Consider the following 21,169-nt stretch of genomic DNA (forward strand, 5'->3'; position numbering starts at 1 on the left):
ATTTCACCAGTTTTCCCAATAGTCTCCCAGTCCAGGATGCCACATTGCACAGAGTTGTCATGCAGTCTCTTCCAATCAGGGACAGTGCCTCAGTCTGTCTTTTATGATGTTGACACTTGAAAAATACTGATTAGTTAAATCTGTAGAATGTCCCTCAGTCTGGGTTTGTCTGTTGTTTTCTGATTAGACCAAGGTGATGCATTTTTAGTAAGAATACAGCAGAAGAGATGTGCCCTTGTCATTGTACCATTTTATGGGTTACAAGATGTCAATCTGTTTTATTATTGGGGATGTTAAGCTTGATCACCCGATTCAGGTGGTGTCTGCCACGTTTCTCCAGTGTAAAGTTACTATTTTTCCCTTTGTAATTAATACGTATCTTGTGGGAAGATACTCTGAGACTATGCAGACATCCTGTTTCTCATCATACTTTCGCGCACTAATTTTAGCAACCATGGATGATGCTTGCCTACAGTTATTACTGTGGTATTTGCTTAACGATAATTTTCTATTTCCATCATCTCTTCTACATTAACTGGAATTCTCCTCGAAGAAAAAGAGCTGTCTTTTCTTCTCCATCTACTTATTTATTCAATTACTTATTTTATTCTATGGGTTATAATCAATCTCTATTATTACTTTATTGCTCTGATTGTGCCAGATTTGGCCATTGGGAGTTCCTTCAAGCTGGCTCTTGGGTCCTTTCACCACGCGCCCATCATTTTTTTGAGTTGTTTCTAATTTTCTAGCCCTATATGATGTTCCAAACTCACCTTGCATTTTTTCTGCCTCAATCACTCACACACACACACACACACATTCTATATCTATGTATCTGTATATCTATTAAAAGTCTGGAATTTATACTGATACCTCTAATTCCAATTCAACACCTCTCAGTTTATTCTAACTTCCCCCCTTTCTTTAATTGTAATTGTTTTTCTTCCACAATGAGAAACCTGGTTCTCATTATCCCCAATATTTTTATTTGTTCACTCCTAGTATACACACAAAGTAATTTCAGAACTGCTACTCACATAATGAGTTCTTACTATTCAGAACTTTGGGGACTTACTTTATTTTTTTAATATTTTATTGTTTTAGACTTAGGCCCAAAATTTTAAAAAAATATTTATTTATTTATTTAGCTGTGCTGGGTCTTAGTTGCAGCATGCGGGATCTTCGTCTGTGCAGGATCTTTTAGTTGCAGCATGTGGCATCTTTTAGCTGCGGCATGCGGGGTCTTTAGTTGCAGCATGTGGGGTCTTTAGTTGCGGCATGTGGGATCTAGTTTCCTGACCAGGGATCGAACCTGGGCCCCCTGCATCGGGAGTGCGGAGTCTTAGCCACTGGACCACCAGGGAAGTCCCAGACCCAAATTTTTAAAAGCATCTAGCACTCTTGTAAATTCTTTTTTTTTTAAATTGAAGTATAGTTGCTTACAACACTTGTAAATTCTTAAAAAGGAAAATACAAGTGAAATAAACTGTGTCGGGTCTTCCTAAAACTTCTTCACATTCAGGGTCCAGTGCCTCCGAATCACTCCGTCTTGAAGTTGTTACTGGCTATGCTTTTCCATGAAGTCCCAGCTCCTCTGACATTAAGATCATCTGTGGTGCAGCATTTCCCAAGAGTGCTCCACTACTGATTCCAGGATTTCTCTCCAAGCAGCAAATTTTGGTGTACATGTGATGGCAAGGACAGTAGTCCTGGTGCCCAACTTACCTACAGAGACTGTATTTTAGAGATGTTATGAAAAAAACGGTGCATCTTAAGAGTTGCCATAACATAGCTCTTTTTTTTTTTTTGCGGTACGCGGGCCTCTCACTCTTGTGGCCCCTCCCGTTGCGGAGCACAGGCTCCGGACGAGCAGGTTCAGCGGCCATGGCCCATGGGCCCAGCCTCTCCGCGGCACGTAGGATCTTCCCAGACCGGGGCACGAACCCATGTCCCCTGCATCGGCAGGTGGACTCTCAACCACTGCGCCACCAGGGAAGCCCAACATAGCTCTTTTATAAAACTTTCTTCTGTTGAGGTACAGCAGCAATGTGTGAACTCTGTTTCTGTACACACGTGGTTCCAGGTATTAAATGCAGACATAGGGGCTTCCCTGGTGGCACAGTGATTGAGAGTCCGCCTGCCGATGCAGGGGACACGGGTTCGTGCCCCGGTCCGGGAAGATCCCACATGCCGCGGAGCAGCTGGGCCCGTGGGCCATGGCCGCTGAGCCTGCGCGTCCGGAGCCTGTGCTCCGCAACGGGAGAGGCCACAACAGTGAGAGGCCCGCGTACCACAAAAAAAAAAAAAAAAAAAAAAAAAATTGCTATAAATGCAGACATAATAAGCCTCCAATCCCCAGACCAAGGGCAAGGGCAGACAGAACTGGAATCCCAACAACACACTCCATGTGAGCAGCTTCTGTACGGAGCCAGTAAAAAGTCCTACTGGGGCAGAGACTGTTAATTGTCCCCCAATACCTGTTCTCTTCTTCTTCTTAATAGATTCCCAAATTTTAGACAAGCAGGTAGACAATGGGAATAAAGCCTATTTATGACCATGTGACAGCAATCAGCCAGTTAGATGTAAGTGGAAGCATGTGACTTTGGGGTAGTGCTCTTAAAGGGAGGAGACATGTCATTCTTCAACCTTTCCTTCCTCCTGCTGGCTGGAATATAGATGTGATGGTGGGAGCTTGACAGCCATTTTGGACCCTGAGGCTGGATACTAAAGGTGGCAGAGTGGCAATATAGAAGTCTAGGTTCCTGAGAATCATGAAGTCATAATTCTGGATGGCCTATCTCTAGACTCTGCTTATGAAAGAGGGAAACACACTTTTATCTTGTTTAATCTATTTTTTAATTGAGGTATAGTTGATTTATAATATTGTGTTAGTTTTAGGTGTTGAGCAAAGTGATTCAGTTTTACATATATATATATATATATATTTCAGATTCTTTTCCCATATAGGTCGTTACAGAGTATTGAGTAGAATACCCTGTGCTATACAGTAGGTCCTTGTTTATCTATTTTATATATAGTAGCACGTATCTATACTTTGTGTATCCCAAACTCCTATTTTATCCCTCCCCCCACTTCCCCCTTTGGTAACCATAAGTTTGTTTTCTATGTCTGTGAGTCTGTTTCTGTTTTGTTGTTGAATCTATTATTATCGTGGGTTTTCTGTCACATGTCATTGAAGCTAATCTAAACTTGGGACAATTTTCTTGGAGACCCAGCCTAACATGCTAAAGGAACTCAAAGAAAAGGAACAGGATGGGGCTTGCCCAAGGGGACACAGGGAAATTCTAGGGCTGATCCAGAGCCCACAGCCTCCTCTCTGCATTGAACAGCATCCTCGCTTCAGGGAGTGCGCCAGCCCCTTCCAGCACACAGTAACTGCATCAACACGAGTAACTAAGACCCACATCCAAAAGTTAAAAAGCTCAGTTTGGCACTTTCGGCCACAAATTCTCAAGTTTCTTTAACACAGGTGCCTCAGTTCAGTCCTGTATCTTTGCCTAATTTGGCAAATGTTCCAGAAACAAAGATACGCTTGTCCTGGATCTTTGCGCCAGATTCAAAGGGGTAAGCCGAGGCAACAAGCCTCCTCCAGCTCGGAGGTCTGCAACGTGGTCGGCAGGAGAGAGAGAGGCCGAAGGGGCAGCTTTCTCACTGGCTATTTCTCTCCTGGAAAGCCCCCTTTCCCTCTGAATTGCCTCACGCACTCGTGTTCTGAAGAACGGCACACTCACCTGGCAGAGGAGCGCCCACTCCAAGCAACTCCCAGGGTCTTCCTGCCTCACATATGTCTGCAGAAGGGGGGCCCTGCTCAACCCCAGGCCATTTCTTCTCATAACAGCACCTGGTTGTGGAAATGGCACCCCTGCCCCATCCTCAGTCCATGCAGTACAGGGATGACCACACCCTCAGGGGCGGCCAGGGGCGGCCAAGTGCCCCAGGCCTAAGTCCTTCCTTCCTTCCTTCATTCATTCACTCACCAGATATTGATTGAGCAGCTACTATGTGTCAAGCACTATTCTAGGCACCAGAGATAAAAGATTGATCATTACAGACAAAAAGTCCTACCTTTGTGGAACTTTCAGGGGAGGGGGTAGGCAAACAATCAACAAATCTAAGTAAATATACAGTGCGTCAGACATGCCAGGTGCACAAGGAAGCAATGTCACAGAAGGGGAAAGAGCATGGGGCTGGGGGCTGCAATCTGAAACAGGGTGTGGGAGCAGGCCTCACTGAGAAGGTGACCAGAGCAAGGACGTGGAGGAGGTGGGGGGGGGGGCCCTTGTGGATGCCTGGAAGAGCGCTCAGGGCAGAGGGAATAGCAAGCGCTAAGGCTGTGAGGCAGGGGTTTGCCTGGCGTGTTCAGGTGGATGTGAGGAAGCCAGCGTGGCTGGAGCAGAGTGAGTTGGGGGAGACAAGGAGGAATGAGGCCCAAGAGGGAAGAGCAGAGGCATCAGATCACGTTTCGTCTAAAAGGTTGTTAGAAAAACTCCGGCTTTTCCTGAGTGAGGTGCCTTGGAGGGGTTTGAGCAGTGGGATGATGTGACAGGATTTCCTTCCATGTTCTATGTGTAGAACAGACCTAGGGGGTGAGGGTGGAAACAGGGAGACCAGTCACTGTATTAATCCGGGAGAGAGATGCTGACGGCCGTTGTGGAGGTGGTGAGAAGTCCTCAGGTTCTGGGTATGTTCTGAGGGTAGCTCCAGGGGGGAGCTGCGGATGGATCAGCTGTGGGGTATGAGAGAGAGAAGAGTCAAGGGTGATTTGGTTTTGTCCTGGGCCACGGGAGGGAGAGAGCTGCCATTTATGAGTCCGGAAGACCTTGGTAAAAAGAGGTGGGGGGAAAGCCCAGGCGGCTGGCTTAGACCTGAGTCAGGTGGGGCTGCAAATGGCAGGTGGTTATAAGAGTCTGCACTTCAGGGGAGAGTCTGGGACTGGAGACGTCACCACACAGACGATGTCTGAACGCATGAGACTAGATGAGGTCAGTTAGGGAGTGAGTGAGGACAGAGAAGCGGCCCCAGGATGAGCCCTAGAGAAAGGAGATGAGGAGAAAGCAGTAGAGAGTGTGCAGGAACAGCTGGAGAGGTAGGAGCGGGGTGCGGCAACCAAGTGGACACACTACATTTGGTTTCAGAGACAGTTCAGGGAGAGGTGTGGGTTCCAATCAGGGCAAGGCCTTTGCTGGAATATTTGAGCAGCTCTTTGCTGGGGTTATCAGGAGGATGGTATGTGAGTCAGCAGCCATTTTGCCACCACGAGGAAGGGACTGACTTGGGGCCGAACCAACCCAAAGAATGGAACTGATAGGAGTGGGGGAGAGAGAGAAACAGAGCCTGATGGCCTTCAGTGGCCGTAGGTCCACTGTGCTGCACAGACACCCTAGTCTCCCTTCTTTGTGTCAGGCTAAGTTCAGTTTCTGTCACTTGCAACCAAGAGACCTAACACAACATCTAAGGTCTTTTCACCTGCATGGTCCAGAGGGGCCAAGCAAAGCCCAGCACCCACCCACCTGTCTGGCAATCACACGGGGTAGCCAGGCCTGGGCGTGGGGTCAGAGGGCTCATGGGCTTGGAGGCAGGGCTTCCCTACCACACTTGAATGGCAACACCACGGTCCACCCTGGCAGTTCAGGCCTCTTCCAACCCAGGCACTTCCATCAGGTGAATCCGAAGATGCAATGGTAAAAAGGAGCCCCAGAACATTCTGCGGCCTGTGGTCCTCCTGGATGACCACTTCAGGTTGCAGGGGACCTCCAGGCCACCGCTGACCACTGTCCCTCTCTGCCCTGTCCCAGTATGCTGGGTTCACATATGATGTCTGTCTCCAAAGCAAACACTTTGGAGCTGGCAAGGGCTTTGGGCGCAGTGGGCTTAGAACACTCACTTGATGGACGAGGAACAGGGGTACGCTCGGGTGGGACAGGCCAGGATTCTCACTTGCCCAGGACTGGAGCATCTCCAGGCACACAGTGCCTGCCGTGCACTGCCCCCAACATGTGAACTGAAAAAACATCTCAGTCCTCAAAGGTACTGGTGACGGGGCTTAAGACATATGGCCATTCTGGTTGGAGTACACCTTTCATCTGTGGTTTGGAGTTTAAAGCACCTGAGGATTAAGGAAAGGGGAAGGGCGTGCCATGAAAGCTTTTCCGTTATGACACAGAGACTAGGTTTGTGGCAGGCAAGCAGAAGCTCACATCCTACCAACGCTTGGGTGGGTGATGCTCTCGTGCTTACAAAACAGTGTCATGATGATCTCCCCGGCTGATCCTCGGAACTATTCTGTGGGCTCAGCCCAAGGTCAAACAGCCAGGGCCTGATCAGAAGCAGGTTTCCAGACCCCAAGCCCATGGCCACGGGGCCAGCCTCTACGGTGGCTGAGGCACCGGGGCAGGTCTGCAGGCACCCCAGCACTGCCTTCCTGGCGCTGCTCTAACCAATCACCACAGCCTTGGTGGCTTCAAACAAGACGTGTCTAATGTCTTACGCTTCCGGAGGTCAGGAGCCCAAATCAGTGGCCCTGAGCTGAGATCAAGGCATTGGCAGGACCACTCTCCCTCTGGAGGTGCTGGGGGAGGATGTGTTCTCCCACCTTTTCCAGCTTCTAGAGCTGTGTTCCCTGCATTCCTTGACTCGTGCCCCCTTCCTCCATCTACAAGGCCAGCAGTGGGAGCAAGTGAAGCGTCTTGCTGCAGACGTCACATTACCTTCTTCTTCCGTGGTCTGCGGCTGCATCTCCCTCTGGCTCCCATTACAGGAACACATGTGGTTGCATTTAGGGCTCACCTGGATAATCTCCGCATCTCCAGATCCTTAACTTAAGGACAACTGCAAAGTCTCTGTTGTCATATAAAGTAACGTTCACAGGTTCTAGGAATTAGGATCTGAGTATGTTTGGGGGCCGTAATTCAGCCTAGCACGCCTGTGCACACGCACACGCACACCCCACGACCTTGCAGCCCCATCTGCGTTACTCACTTTGTCTGTATCCTCTTCCCTATAAACATGGAAAGCCAACTTCAATACCCATGGTGAATGACTCTTCCTCTCTCGAGTTTTCCAAGAACACACCCTCCCAACAACCCCGGAATTCAGCTCTCCTTCAGAATTCCTGTAGGAATTCTGGTTTCATCCGAACCCCAGCACTTAGCACTCTCCCCTGTACATTTGTTCATTTTTCATTTTAAAAATAGAACTTGAATTTCACGCAATACACATTCACTGAGAAAAGTCAGAGAAGCAAAAGAGCAAAAAGAAATAAAAAATCACATACAATCCTAGTAACCAGAGGAAAACACTGTTAACATTTTTGCTTATCTCCTTTCATTTTCAGTGCTAATAATCTATACACTGAAAAAAAGGTTTTTGTTTTTTTAAACTGAAACGTATTTTGGACTCTGGAGCCAGATAACCTGGTGCAAATTTCAGCCAGTTACTTGCCATCTGTGTGACCTTAAGCAAGTTACTTAACCTGTGCTTCAGTTTCCTCATCTGTTAAAAGGAGGAAATAACGGCACATACCTCATAGGGTTGTTATGATGATGAGTTAACATACAGAAAGTGCTTAGGACTGTGCCTGGCACATGACAAATGCCATGTTGTGAGCTGTCATCACGTTATTACATGTATATAAGGAGACATCTGTTCAGGTGGGTAAATAACTTTTGGTAGCATAATTCACAGCTGCCTGGGGTTCCCTGGTTTGAATGCATTCCTATTTATTTAACCTCCCCTACTGTTGGGCATTTAGGTTGTTTCCCGTTTTTTTCTTCTCTTCTATAAACAACTATGGGATAACATCCTTGAACAAACACCTCTGAACACATCTTTATTTTTTCCTAAAAATTCAACTGCTGAGTCACAGATGATACATATTTTTAAGCTTTTGATACATCATTGCCAACTTGCCCTTCATAGAAGTTGCACCAGCGGAACAGCTTGCCCATCTCCCCACGCCCCGCTTAATGAACTGCTCCCTTCTCCCCTCTTCCTGCAGGCCACGTGTCCCCTCACACCTATCTCTCGCAGTACCCCAGCGAAGCAGTGATGTTTACTAAAATGGATGAACTGGACATGAGGATTCAGGGTCCTATTTTCAGCCTCCTGGGGTAAATCAATGCCTCCGTTTCCCCCACATATAAATATATGGGTCAACACACCTGCCAACAATCAAACACTATTTAAATACACATTCCATGCATTAAAATGATACCAAAATTCCAGACTGAACTGGCAAAAGGCTTGCTTTCTAATCACACATCAAGTATATTTTTTAAAATTTCCAACGTCTAATACTGAGGCTCCCAAGGGACTATTTCAGAGCCCTCAATCTGCCATTTTAGATCTCTGACTCTGAACCATCTTGGAGACCGACCATTGGAGTATAAATGCACAGAAACCATCACCTTTCTACTGCAAACAGACGAATGTCCCACTTTTCCCCATCTCACGAAGAAATAAAAAAAGGCACCGAGAGTCTGCCCTCTGGGGACTCTACAGGGAGCTTGTGTGTGGGCAGGACAGAGTTCCGGGCTCCTTCTCACCATGCTAACGAGGAAGGGCCTTTATTCCCATTTATTGATAAGGAGACTGAGGCTGAGAGAAATTAAGAATTTGCTCGGGAGCTGACAAGTGGAGAGGAAACCCTGAAATTCACATCCTCTGATTCCCAAATCCCTGCCCTCCCTACACCGGAAAACTCTGTAAAGGTGTCTGTAATTCTAAGTGCCGGCCGCCTAAGCATCGCCCACCTGTGAAGGAACAGCCCCTTCTTCCCTCTGGAACAAAAAGACATGTTCGGGCTGCGTGTGACAACTCATGGGCATCCTTCCAAGCCAAGTGAGGGGTACCTGGCTTTGCCCACCTGGTGTCAGAGCTGTGGATGTCCGGCCAGCAGGGCCCAACCCCAGATGTCGTGCCTCACCTTGTCCCAGGTGACGGGAACCTGAGGCCAAAGCAGGGTCCCCCAGAGGCACATCTCAGGGAGGCCTGGATTGTGTGGAGAACCCAGAGGAGGAACTGGAACTTCCCTGAGGAAGGGAATCTGATGACTGGAGCACAGGGGGAAGGGGAGGAGACTCCAGGACCCAGAAGGCAGCTCGGGGACAACAGCCCTACACCTGCCATTTGCTGCCTGCCTGCCAGATGTTGCTCTCAACGTTTTACACGCACACAGTCTCACACCTGTATGGGAGGTACCACAACGAACCTATTTCACAGATGAGGAAAGTGAAATGTAGAGCAGCTATGAGACTGGCCCGGAGCCAGGCAATTAGAAACGCATGGTGGGACTTTCCTGGTGGTCCAGTGGTTAAGACTCCGTGCTTCCAGTGCACAGGGTGTGGGTCAGGGAACTAAAATCCCACATGCTGTGTGGAGAAGGAAGGAAGGCAGGCGGGAAGGCGAACACGAAAGATTAAAAAAAAATAAAAAAGAAATGCATGGGATGGCTCAGGGCTCAGGACTCAGGTTTGAAACCCAGCTCCACCTCTTCTCAGCCGCAGGACGTGAGGCAGAGACTGACCTCATTGGTAAATGATCATGATGATAAAATGGGAGAATGTGAAAACTATAAACAGCTAAATAAACATGGGTTTAACAAAAGGTTCAGTGAAATAATTTCCTAATGCTGGTGTGGGGCAAGGAGTTGGAGACCTCTAAGAAATCATCCTGGAGACGTTGCTGAGCCTGGACTCAGTCAACAACTACTGAGCACTTGCTGTATGCCACCACAATAAACCGGCCACCACCCTGTGACCTGCCCATCATCCAACAGAGGAGACGGGTCAAAATCTCACAGATGCACGTGACTCGGGTAAAGTGGGTGGAGATAGATCCAAACTTCCTCGTGGCCAACCGGCCAGCGCAGCTGGACCCCTCCATCACAGGGACAGCCAAGACCAGGAAGCTGAGGGGAGATGAAGCCCACGAGGTGCCCACCAGGGCCAGGCCCCATCCGGGTGTGCCACCTGTACTATCTCAGTGAGCCTCACGCCGGCTCTCAGAGGGAGGCGTCAACATTTCCATCTCTAAGATGAGAAAACTGAAGTCAGGGAGGTTAAGCAGCTTATCTGAAATCACACGGCTGGCCAGAACCGGGGCTGGGATTTGAACCCAGATCAGTGGGACGAGGAAGAGGATGGGAGGCAGCTGGAGAAAGAGGGAAGGCTAGAAAAACCACGGTGGCGCGGCTGGCAGGGATGCCCTGTCTCCCAGGGCCTGGTGAGAGGTGCAATGGGAGTCCAAGACTGATGATAGTGACCGACGGAGTCCTGTTCCAGACTGGCCAGGGGTCTAGAGAGCCTGTGAGAACCGGGCACGTCTGTCTGATGAGGGAGGAGGGGCCCTGACCCATGAACCCAGAAGACGAGGGTACACTGTATTGGGACCCCAAAGCCTGGACCCCCGTTGCAGCCCTGACGCATGTCTCCCACGAACACTCCTCCTCCAGGCCCTTCTGGGGCTGGAAGAGGAGAAGGGGAAGGATCTAGGAGTTCTGTCCTGCATGCAGGGCTCTAAAAACCCACGGGGTGGTGCAAACTTTCCCTCGCGGGGTGGGTGGGGGTGGGGGTGGGGGGGGATTAACAAGTTCAGCCGCTGCTGTGGTTCCCTTTGGAGTCAGGAGGACTGGCCTGCCTCAGGTGAGCTCTACAAGGCAAGCTGGCAAGGGATTGGGGGGGGGGGGTGCCAGCCGCACGGCTAACTGGGCTCAGATCTCGCGCTTCTGAGCACCTGGCCGGTGTTTCTAGCGCTCCAGGAACAGCGCCCACCTTCTCTTCCCTCTGAGCTTGGCATGAGCTAAGGAGTGGCCACTGTTACTTGAACACGTACTCACAGCCCGAAACTTCACCCAACCCCCAGCCCACCCCATCCCACACACTCCAGGCCCTCTGGCCTCTGCTTCACGTCACATCACTCCCAGTTCAAGCCTCTCTCACATCCCAGGGCCTCTGCGTATGCTGGTCCGTCCATCCTTCAGCCTGTAATGCCACCTCCCACTCGGTTAATAGAAGTTCTGTCATTTAGGGTCCAGTTCAAACGCTGCCACTTGCTCAAATCTATCTGCTCTCCTCCTGCCCCCACCCCCAGACTCCAACCTGTTTCCTGAGTGTGTCCTCACACTGTTGCCCCCTTCCCTTTCTTGTAACAGGGCTCCTGTGCTGTTCCCTTGCACTAGATGGTAAGGTCCTCCAAGTCAGGGATCAAACCTCCCAGGCGCCAGGGGACGATTTCTGGAATCCACATGTCCATCCAGTACACATTGATCGAGCACTTCGACAGCCCAGGACCTGGTGGGATCTGGACTTCCCAACTGTTTCCCTTTCTTAGCCCCCATCCTCCTGTCTAGGTCTCTCCCCACCTCTCCCTTGGGGAGACCACAGAAGCCACCTGTACTGTTTGCCCTTCATGCCTGGGAGAGCGTCTCCACCCTTCAGACCCCTGGCCCCTGTTCCGCCTACTCTTCTGGGCAGACCCAGTGTCCTCTGTTATCTCCAGCCACAGCACCCAGGATATGGTTTCCAGTGCGGTGTCTGGCCATTTCTTCACAGGGGCCCCAAGGCTGAAGTTCCCCAGTCACCAGGGCCCAATCTGGCTTCCCACTTTCCTGGCCACTTGGCCTCTACTCCGAGCAAGTAACTTCTCCTCCCAGGGAGAGGTGCTCAGATTCTCACGGGGAGCAGGAACTCAGAGGCCCACGGCAGAGGTCCTGTTGGGAGCCCAGGAAGCTCCTTTCTTGGGGGGACTGAGTGACACTGATTGAAGGGCAGGGGCTCTAAGCTCTCTTTCCCTTTTTGGGGACCTGCCTAGAGCTTGACTAGTCGGGAGACTCCAGGGGGCCAGTCCTCGAACGCGCGCCCCTGAGGCAAGCGCTCTACCCACCCAAACGCCGGGCCCCTCAGAGAGCAAAGCCGAGCAGGGCACCGCCCCAAGTCCTCTCCCGGGGCCAGGCTCCGCACAGGAACCCGCAGCGCACAAGCTAGGACTTAGCTGGTATCTGCACCCCCTCTCCTCCTGCCCGAACCCGAGCCACCCCAAACCCGCGGCCACAGCCACCAAGCCCCGCTCCAACTCGGCAAGTAGCGGGCAGCGAGGGCCGCGCAGAGGGGCAGCGGCGGGGAGAGGCCGGCGGTACCTGTCAGCAGCTCTATCTTGTGTCCCAGCACCTTCATGTCTGCGCCCCGCGCTCAGCCGAGCAGGGGAGAGGAGCGCGGGAGGCGAGGAGGGAAACAGCAGGAGAGCGAGAAGTGAAGCAGGAAGAGCAGCCGGGAGCCGGGAGAGCTCTCGCCGCCCCCCACGCCGCGCTCCCCCCTCCAAACAGGTTTAAAAAAATCCACCAATTGCACGGCCGCGCACCCCTCAAAGGCGCCCGCCGCCACCTGGTCCGGGTGAACTCCGGGAGGCTGAGAGAGCGCGCGGGGTGGGTGCGGGTGACACTCTGGGAGGCGGCGGGAGTGGGCCCCTGTGCCGCCGCCCGAACAAAGAGGCCCGGCCGCCCCCGATGTCGCGATCAGGGAGGCGCGGGCGGCCGCGGGGCCGTGGCCCTGGGGGTCCGCGCCTCTGGCCGGGAAGGCGAGGAGGAAGAGCCCGAGCGGGGCGGAGTGGGCTGAGGAGGGGGGGGTGCCGCCCTCGTAGGCGAAGTGTGGCCCGGCGACAAGGCGGCCCGCTCGCGGGGGCTGCGCCGGGGCGGGGGGCCGGCCGCGGCCGCAGTGGCCGGGGAATGGGGGGAGATGGGTCTCGGGGCGCCGCCGACTCACCTAGGGTGAGGCGAGCAAGACAGACGCGCAGGCGGGGAGCCGGGCCTCTGCGCTGCTGCAGCCAACGCGCGGGTGCAGGTGCAGGCAGCGCCCGGCCCCTCTGCAGAGCCGCCGCTGCTGGGGGCGGGGGCCGGGCCGGGGGTGGTGCGCCGCGGGGGGCGTGCCCACGAGGGCGCGGGGAGCGTGGGCGCTCGGCCCGGGTGCTGGGCCGGGCCTGGGGTCTGGACCCGGGAGGCGGTTCTGCACGCTCGGCTTCCGCCTCCCGCTGCGGCTGGAGTGCCCAGTGGGCTGGCGAGCTAGGCCCCCGGACACCCGAACCTAGCGGAGACCCCGGGACGATCGGCCTGCTCCTCACCTCCTGCAGGCGCCCGGAGGAAGGGTCCCCCGCTGCTCGGAGTGCGCCGGGGGCGGTGGGAGGCCCCGCCCGCGCCGCCAGTCCCCTGGTAGCCGCGTGGCGTCGGACTCCCGCGGGAGGGAGCGGTCTCTGCCCCAGTCTTTGTTTAGATTCCCCAGGAGCCTGGAGGAGACAGCACCCCCTCCCCCGTCCCTGTCGCCGGCTGGGAGCTGCTGGGGAAAAGCCCTGGGGGGTTGGGAAGAGCCAGGCGCTGAGGGGGATTTGGGTCGTCGTCCCCCGTTTTCAGAGCCCTAGGGTTTCCTTGGGGAACTCATGCGGGAGTGATTCCAGCCAGAGGTGTTCTGGGCCCTTGCCCCGCCCCCTCCCCCCGAATGTGGCGAGGTCCCTGCTCTCCCCCATTCACCCTCCATTATCTGAGCGAGCAGGAAAGGGAACTGGGGACCCCTTTTGTGCTCAGGCTCACTCTGGTCAGGCCCAGTGACGTTGCTCTCACACCTGTTACCCCAAAAGAGGGAACACCAAAGTCCCTGGATGGAGTCCTACTGTAGGGTGAATGGAAATGTGATGACCTGAAAAAATTTACTTGGGCAAGACAGCTCAAGAGGAGGGCTCCTGGAGACAGAGGTTCTATTCAGGCTCTGCCACTGACCTTGGGCGGGGCTCTGCCCCTCCCGATTCCAGCCTTTCCGGTGCAGAGTGACTGTGTTGGACCAGGTCATCTGGGAGGTCCGGGATGGTGCGGCCTGAGACGTCAAAGGATCCTTCAGTGCGTCTCCCCCTTCACTGAACCTTTAACTGGGCTGGTTTGTAATGAGGTCCCAGCTTTCCCTCGGCTCCAGGCTTCCGTGAAAGCTACTATGACTTTGAATTAACCGACTCTGCAACGTTTAGGAAGCTGGTAAGATTTGGTGGCCCCAGATGGGGTGCACATTCCTGCTTGGGGTGCAGTACATAAACTGCACAGAAGGCAGCAAGCTTGGGTCCTCCTTACAACTCTGGGGCTCACCTTGGGGAAATTCTTGACTCGCAGTTTCCTCCTTTGTAAAGGGATGATGAGGGGAGGTGGTGACAGAGTAAACCTCTACATCCAAAACGTCCAGGAAACTGGTTCTACGTATACAAGCCTGGAACCGGTCCTTAAGAGTACAGGCTGGTTCTATAATTTCCCGGCTGTGTGACTTATTCTCTCTGAGGCTTCATGTTATACTCTGTAAAACTGGGATAATGCTGACCTCAGAGGGCTCCTAAGAATTAAATGATGGCATAAAATGCTTAGCATAGTGCCAGACACATGGATGAAGTGCTCAATAAATAGTCCTTGTGATTACTGAGGATAAAACTGTTATTATTGCATCATAGATTCTTTCAGGCTTTTCTGAATTCTATCCTTTCCAATAATTTCAGGCCTGGTTATTGAATAAAACTAACTGTTGATGTTCTAGTAACGTAATTCATGAGGCCTAGCCTGTTCTGAATTGGAATACAGGCCCCAGGAGGATGTAAAAGGCTGCCTAATAAGAGCTTTGACACTGTGACACATCTGCACACAGACAGATCTGTGTGTGGAATGGTGTCTGCCATAGACTTGAACTAATGCAGACAAATCCATCTGGTTTAGATAATTCATGAACCCCAAGTGGGCATTTGTGTGTGGGGGGTTAGGTTGAGGATTTAAACCCCTAAAAAATAAAGCTTTAATAGATGATGAAGCAATGTGATTCTGAGAACACTGCCCTACCAGGGAGCTATTGCATCAAGAAAAGGTGCTTAGGGGACTTCCCTCGTGGCGCAGTAGTTAAGAATCCGCCTGCCAATGCAGGGGACACGGGTTCGAGCCCTGGTCTGGGAATATCCCACATGCCGCGGAGCAACTAAGCCCATGTGCCACAACTACTGAAGCCCTTGTGCCTACAGCCCGTGCTCCGCAACAAGAGAAGCCACCACAATGAGAAGCCCTCGCACCGCAACGAAGAGTAGGCCCCGCTCACTGCAACTAGAGAAAGCCCGCGTGCAGTAACAAGACCCGACATGGGCATAAATAAATAAATTTATTTTTTTAAAAAAGGTGCTTAGGACTTCCCTGGTGACGCAGTGGTTAAGAATCCGCCTGCCAATGCAGGGGACACGGGTTTGATCCCTGGCCCGGGAAGATCCCACATGCTGTGGAGCAACTAAGCCTGTGCGCCACAACTACTCAGCCTGCACTCTAGAGCCCGCGTGCCACAACTACTGAAGCCCGCACGCCTAGAGCCCATGCTCCACAACAAGAGAAGCCACCGCAATGACAAGCCCACGCACCACAACGAAGAGTAGCCCCTGCTCGCCACAACTAGAGAAAGCCTGCATGCAGCAACGAAGACCCAACACAGCCAAAAATAAATAAAATAAATAAATTTATTTAAAAAAAACAAAGAAAGAAAAGGTGCTCATGGGATAGGCAGGGAGGGAGGCCCTGACCCCTTCTGGAGGAGTCAGTCATGCTGGGCAGAAGAGTCCCAGCTGAGTGAGCAGAAGCACAAGCTCTCAGTTCCTTCTGCTCCAGGGCTCTTCTTCATCCCTTTGCGGGAGGCAGGGTGTTTGGGGGCAGGCTGGGTGGCAGGGTTTTTAACAGAGGAGAGCCAAGCGTGGCATATGGCCAAGCTGTTGGCTGGGACGGGGGGGCTCCAAGTCACATCCCTCAAGCCTTGCTCCTCATTACCTGAAAGATGCTGCTAAAGTTGTGGCCCTCTCTGGACTTCCCTTTTCCCATTTGTAAACCAGGGAGGAGACTGGCCTGTACCTCAGCTAGAGACGAGACCCAGCCTGTCTGAACATCTCTTTGGGCCTTCATTTCCCCATCCGGAAACTCAGGCTACCGAATCAGTCTGGGTGACTGCAGGAAATAGAAACCTACTGTCTGATTTAAGCAAAACAGGGCTTTGTTAAAAGGATGACGGGCAGCCCTCAGGACCTCAGGAGCCAGGCACAACCCTGTAGCATTGGTCTGGGGTCAAAACCACTGCTGCCATCCCCGGGAACAGATGCTGCAGCCAGCACCGCCCCTGGGCAGGGACACGGGGTGCTGGCACCAGGACCATGGCTGCCTCTGAAGCCAGAGGGGCTGCTGCTGCCACTGCCACACTGTCACCAGAATGGACTTGGTATGGTCTCGGCTTGTTCGTGTCACCAGTTTCTAATTCACAGTCAGGAATGCGATGTCTGATTGGAGATGCCTGTAAAAGGCACTCTGTCAAAGCTTCAAGGGAGGCTGGGAAAAATGTGTTTTCAGTTCCTCTAGTAGGAGGTGGACTCTGCCTCATAGGAAGGGCATGTCAGATGCTGATGGCCAAAAGAGTGGCCAGTGCCCACTTCAGATAATAATGGACTTGTTGTGAAACTGCTGTGAGATGACACACACGGGCACTTAACTCGGAGCCTGGCATGGAGGAAACACACCATCCTGGGTCACTGAGAGTCGCATCACACTGCAAGTCTACAGTGTCAAGTGATAATATTCCTACATCCTTTGCTCTTTGATTTTTCAGCAGGCGAAAGACAAAAGGACCTTGAGAAAAGTATGGCTCGCTGCCCTTCAGATGCAGAGGCAGCTCCGGTCCCTTTGCCAGGAGGACAGGTGACTGGGTTTTTCCACTGTGGTGATGAATTGGGCTGAGTCACCGTTCCTCTCCAGTCCCCTTGTGACCGTGACTGGGAGCAAGTGAAAAGCAGCAGCAGGTGGGGTCAGGGGTGCCGGGGAGCCTGGGGCCATCGAATCTCCCTCTGTTAGCAGGGGGAGGTTGAGCAGGAACTGTCCCCCTGTCCCCACTAACACTCCCCTCACTAATGATGAGTAAGATGGCCTCAGGGAGAGAAGAGAGGATCCTTTCTCTTCTTTTATAGGCTTGGTTGAGTGCCTCTTTGGTGGCAAGCCCTGTGCTGAGTGCACTGGAGAACCAGAGCAGACCAGGCACTGACCTTGCCTTTCAGGTTTGTACCCCAATGGAGGAAACCACCTCAGAGTGCCATAATCTGGGTACTGGGCGGACTCTGCTAACATGTGCAATTGAGGTTACCGTGCAGTACACGGGGGCCTGGAGCGGTCAGCAAGGGCTTCATGGAGGTAGGGGCATCTGAGCCTGCAGAGAGGTAGACGGTCGGCAGATGGAGATAGAAGAGAGGGTGTTTGGGGGAGAGCATCCATCCATCCATCCATCCATCCATCCCACAGTGGGTCAGCTAGGCCCCATGCTAAGCTCAGGGAGGCACAGAGCTGAGCATGTTGCAGCCCTGCCCTCTGACAGGAGCTCGTGCATTTAGGTGGAGAAGGCTGGGTGTGCGTGAGCAGATGGTGAGGAAGCTGGAATGAGCAAGTAGGCAGCGGTGAGTGTCTGGTCTCAAGCTGCCTCTGGAATTTCACCAGCCACCAGATTCTCTGCTCCCCCCTCCTGGGCCACCCTGGACCACGCAGTGGCTATGTTGCCACCCCCTTTCTCCCATAACATGTTAAGACCCTCCCCCTTCAGTGCCTGCCCTTTGCTCTCCAGGAGACTCCAGACACCCCAATCTGTCCTCCCCGATCCAAGAGGACAGCAGAACCTCCTCCAGGTCCCTTTGAGAATGCCCTTCCACCTCCCCTGGAAGCTCTACGACACATGGAGCCCCAGTATGTGCTGAGTCCAGGCAAGGGGTAGGTCTGATAATATATTTTTAAAATTCTAATAGTCATATATGCTCAATGCAGAAAACAATGCAGAGGAAAAATTAAAATCACTCATAATTCCATTGCCTAAAGATAACCAGTGTTAACATGTTAACATTGGGACAGAGGGGAGGGGTATGTCCTTCAGCACTGTGTGTGTGTGTGTGTGTGTGTGTGCGTTTCCCCCCAAGGAATCATACTGCACATATTTTTGCCACTCAATCTTTTTTCACTTGCCAGTATATCGTGAACATTTACCCTGATAAAAACTATTCTTCCGCAACGTAATGATAATAGCTGCACTGTACTGTGTGGATGCTTCATTATTTTCTTAGCCGATCCCATAGTGTTGGGCATTTAGGATGTTTCCAATTTTGCATTGTTGGAAACAGTGTTGCTAGCAATTTACCCCAAGATGCTGCTTTCCCACATCTCTTGGATGACCTCCTAAGGCCACTCTGCAGCCTCCCTTTGCCTGGGTGCTTGGTCTCTGACCTCCGCCAATGCCAGCCCATCCATCCTTGAAAGGAGACCTGTGTGTGGTGTCCCGATTGGCTTCGCACCTATGCAGGTTCTTGGGGGAATCTTGGAGAAGGAGTGGAGTGGTTGCCAGCCCCACCTTCCCAATTGTGCTAATTTAACTTTAAAGCCTGAGTTTTTTTGATCTTGTATGTGTAAGGTGTTACCACTGGAGGAAACTTAGTTAAGGGTACACAGGACCTCTCTCTATTATTTTGCAACTTCCTGTAAATCTATAATTATTTCAAATAAAAAGCTAAAAAAACAAACACACCCAAGGCAGTCCTGGAGGGAACTATTTGGCCCCAGATTCAGGAATGTTTTTTTTTTTTTTTCTTTTGCAGTACCGGGCCTCTCACTGCTGTGGCCTCTCCTGTTGCGGAGCACAGGCTCCAGATACACAGGCTCAGCAGCCATGGCTCACGGGCCCAGCTGCTCCACAGCATGTGGAATCTTCCCGGACCGGGGCACGAACCTGTGTCCCCTGCATTGGCAGGTGGACTCTCAACCACTGCGCCACCAGGGAAGCCCAGGAATGTTTTTAAGTCCACACTTTGTCACAAGGTCCAGAGCTAAGAGTTCCCTGTCTCAGTTTCCCCTGAAGGACAGGAAGTGTTCCAGGGAAAGACAGCTCTCCTGGCGGGTGCTGGGTGGCCCTCCAGGCTTTCCTTGATCCTAACTCTGCTGCTGGCCCCAGTCGTGAGCCTGAGGGACCTGATCAACCCCACTTTCAGCGGGAAGGGAGGACCAAGAGGTCAGGGAGGAGGCACAGCTTTCCCTGGGCCCCAGGGAGCTCTTACGTAGACGTGAATTTGCAGAAAGCAGACGAAAAGCTAAGATTTGCTCTTTGGAGGAGAGCTAAGCCATTCTCCTTCCAAAGCGGACACACGTGTCTGGAGAAGCCTTTGTCCTGCAGTTCTGGAGAGAATGGCCCCCTTTCTACAGGGTGATTGTCCCAGCCCCACCCCAGGCCTGAGCTAAAGCCATGCCCAGAGTTGGGGTGCCATGCCCCAGACCTAGGGTGGACCCTATAGGCTGCCCCGGGCACGCCTCCCTCTCTGGGGGCCGCAGTGTCCTCAGCACCACAATGACAGGATTGGGTTGAATCAGGGGTTCCAACCAAGTTTCCAGACAATAGAAACTGAGGAACCGACAGAGGACGCTGTGTTGAGGGTCCCCAAGACCACCCTCAAGCTTGATGATTTACTAAGGACTCATAAAACTCAGAAAAGCCATTTCCTTCATGGTTACCATTTACTGCAGCGAAAGGACACGGATCAAATCAGTAAAGAGGAAGGGTGCACGAGTGGAGTCCAGGAGACACCAGGCGCAAGCTTCCAGTGCCCCTCCCAGTGGGGTCGCACAGGGGCACAGTCAATGCTTCCAGCACTGATGTGTGATAACACGAGCAGAGTACCAACCGCGGAACGCTCACCTGAGCCTTGGAGTGCAGGGTTTTTACTGAGAGTCGGTCACATAGGCATGCAGCACCTGCGCAACTGACCTAAGCTGCTCAGTCTCCAGGCCCCCAGAAGTCAAGTTGACACAGTGTGGCCCAGGGCCTCGGGCCTCCAACACAGGCTTTCCCCAGAGGTCACACTGTGAGTGTTAACTATCTGGTCAGACCCATACAGTGTGGTCCAAGGCCTCAAACACACACAAACACTCCCGTCAGGCAGCAGGAGCACCAAGGACTAGTCCTTTCTTTGGAAAGTCCAGGATTCGAGCAATCCAAGCCTGCTGAGCTAACCCCTTGCTGCACAGATACCAATCATTTATTTTGCCACAAGCACACGCACACTGTCGTCTATTATCACCATGATTTCATACAAGAAAGGAAGTTTAACTCCAAGAAGGTAGTCCGGACATCATGATGTGACAGGGGTTAGCACTCCCCAAGAGAAAACAGGCGGCCCTACATTGTTGGCTTTGAAGATGAGGGAAGGGGCCAGGAGCCACCAGTGTATACCAGGACTCTGATATATATGCTTTTCTTGTTTGTCCACACAGCTTTGTCCCCAGTCAAGGAACAGATAGGCTGAGAAGCTCCCTCTGGCTCCTGCGTTAGCTCTGGGTTGGGTGTCCCCGCTCTTGGGTAGGACCAGGCTTTGCTGAGGGTGGGAGGGCTCAGTCTGGGACCCTCCTTAAGTGTCCAAGCCAGTTTGTCCTTTGTTTTCTTGCGCCTTGCTGCTGTTGCAGCTTATCCTGGGAAAGAGACGAGCCTGTTCTTTTTAACAAATGCCCTGGCCCCTGCCCTGGCCCTTACCTCAGGCTCCAGGCACCCCTAGTTCAAACTCTAGGGTAGACCAGATGTTCTTCTAAGGTCCCACTTCATCCCGTTTCCTCATGGTCCAGCCTCCATGCATGGAGCTGAGCCATCAAAGGCCTGGGCTGTTGGCCTGAGCGGGCCTTGAGATGGGGAGTCAGAACAGCCTTGGGTTTCACCATCTACTACCTGGGTGACCTTGGATAAGTTTCACACACTTGCAGAATTTCCTCCTCTCTCCAACAGGTCTAATTATATAGCTGTGAGGAGTTAGTGAGTTGCTAACTGAAGAGCCCTCAGCTCAGGGCCCAGCACCTAGTTGGGGGCCATTGATGAGTGGCTGTTAGGACAATGAATTTTGTGGTTCCAGGTACAAAGTGTGGGGGCAGGTGGGATCCTCGTGACGAGTACAGTGGGCGCAGTACTGCCTTGGAGCTGGGTGTTTAGAAGCCGGGAGGTCTTTCTGGCCTCTGGACTTTGGGAGTGGGAGCACAACTCATGTACACAGCAGGAAGAGACCTGGTGGGCTATTGGGGTATCATGAGGATCGAGAGGCCTGTTCACCACAGGGCCTT

The 21,169-nt window shown here is 52.4% G+C and overlaps 1 protein-coding gene across 8 annotated transcripts in view; it reads right to left on the reverse strand.

Moving 5' to 3' along the window:
* Positions 1–13,173, reverse strand: part of NDRG4 (NDRG family member 4) — a 42,428-nt gene extending 29,255 nt beyond the window's left edge. For 2 of the 8 annotated variants that reach the window (XM_049703106.1, XM_049703104.1), the window contains exon 1: positions 12,777–12,905. Coding sequence is in view for 5 of the 8 variants with exons in the window: in XM_049703103.1 (XP_049559060.1) it covers positions 12,155–12,191 (37 nt within the window). In the remaining 3 variants the exon portion in view is untranslated. Of the gene's footprint in view, positions 1–12,154; positions 12,297–12,776; positions 12,906–13,131 lie in introns of those variants that run through there. The other 6 variants (XM_049703103.1, XM_033419079.2, XM_049703105.1 and 3 more) reach the window with 5 other exon arrangements.
* Between the last annotated feature and the right edge of the window lie 7,996 nt (positions 13,174–21,169).

The sequence above is a fragment of the Orcinus orca genome, chromosome 20 (genome assembly GCF_937001465.1).
Source record: "Orcinus orca chromosome 20, mOrcOrc1.1, whole genome shotgun sequence".
NCBI classification, from domain to species: Eukaryota; Metazoa; Chordata; class Mammalia; order Artiodactyla; family Delphinidae; genus Orcinus; species Orcinus orca.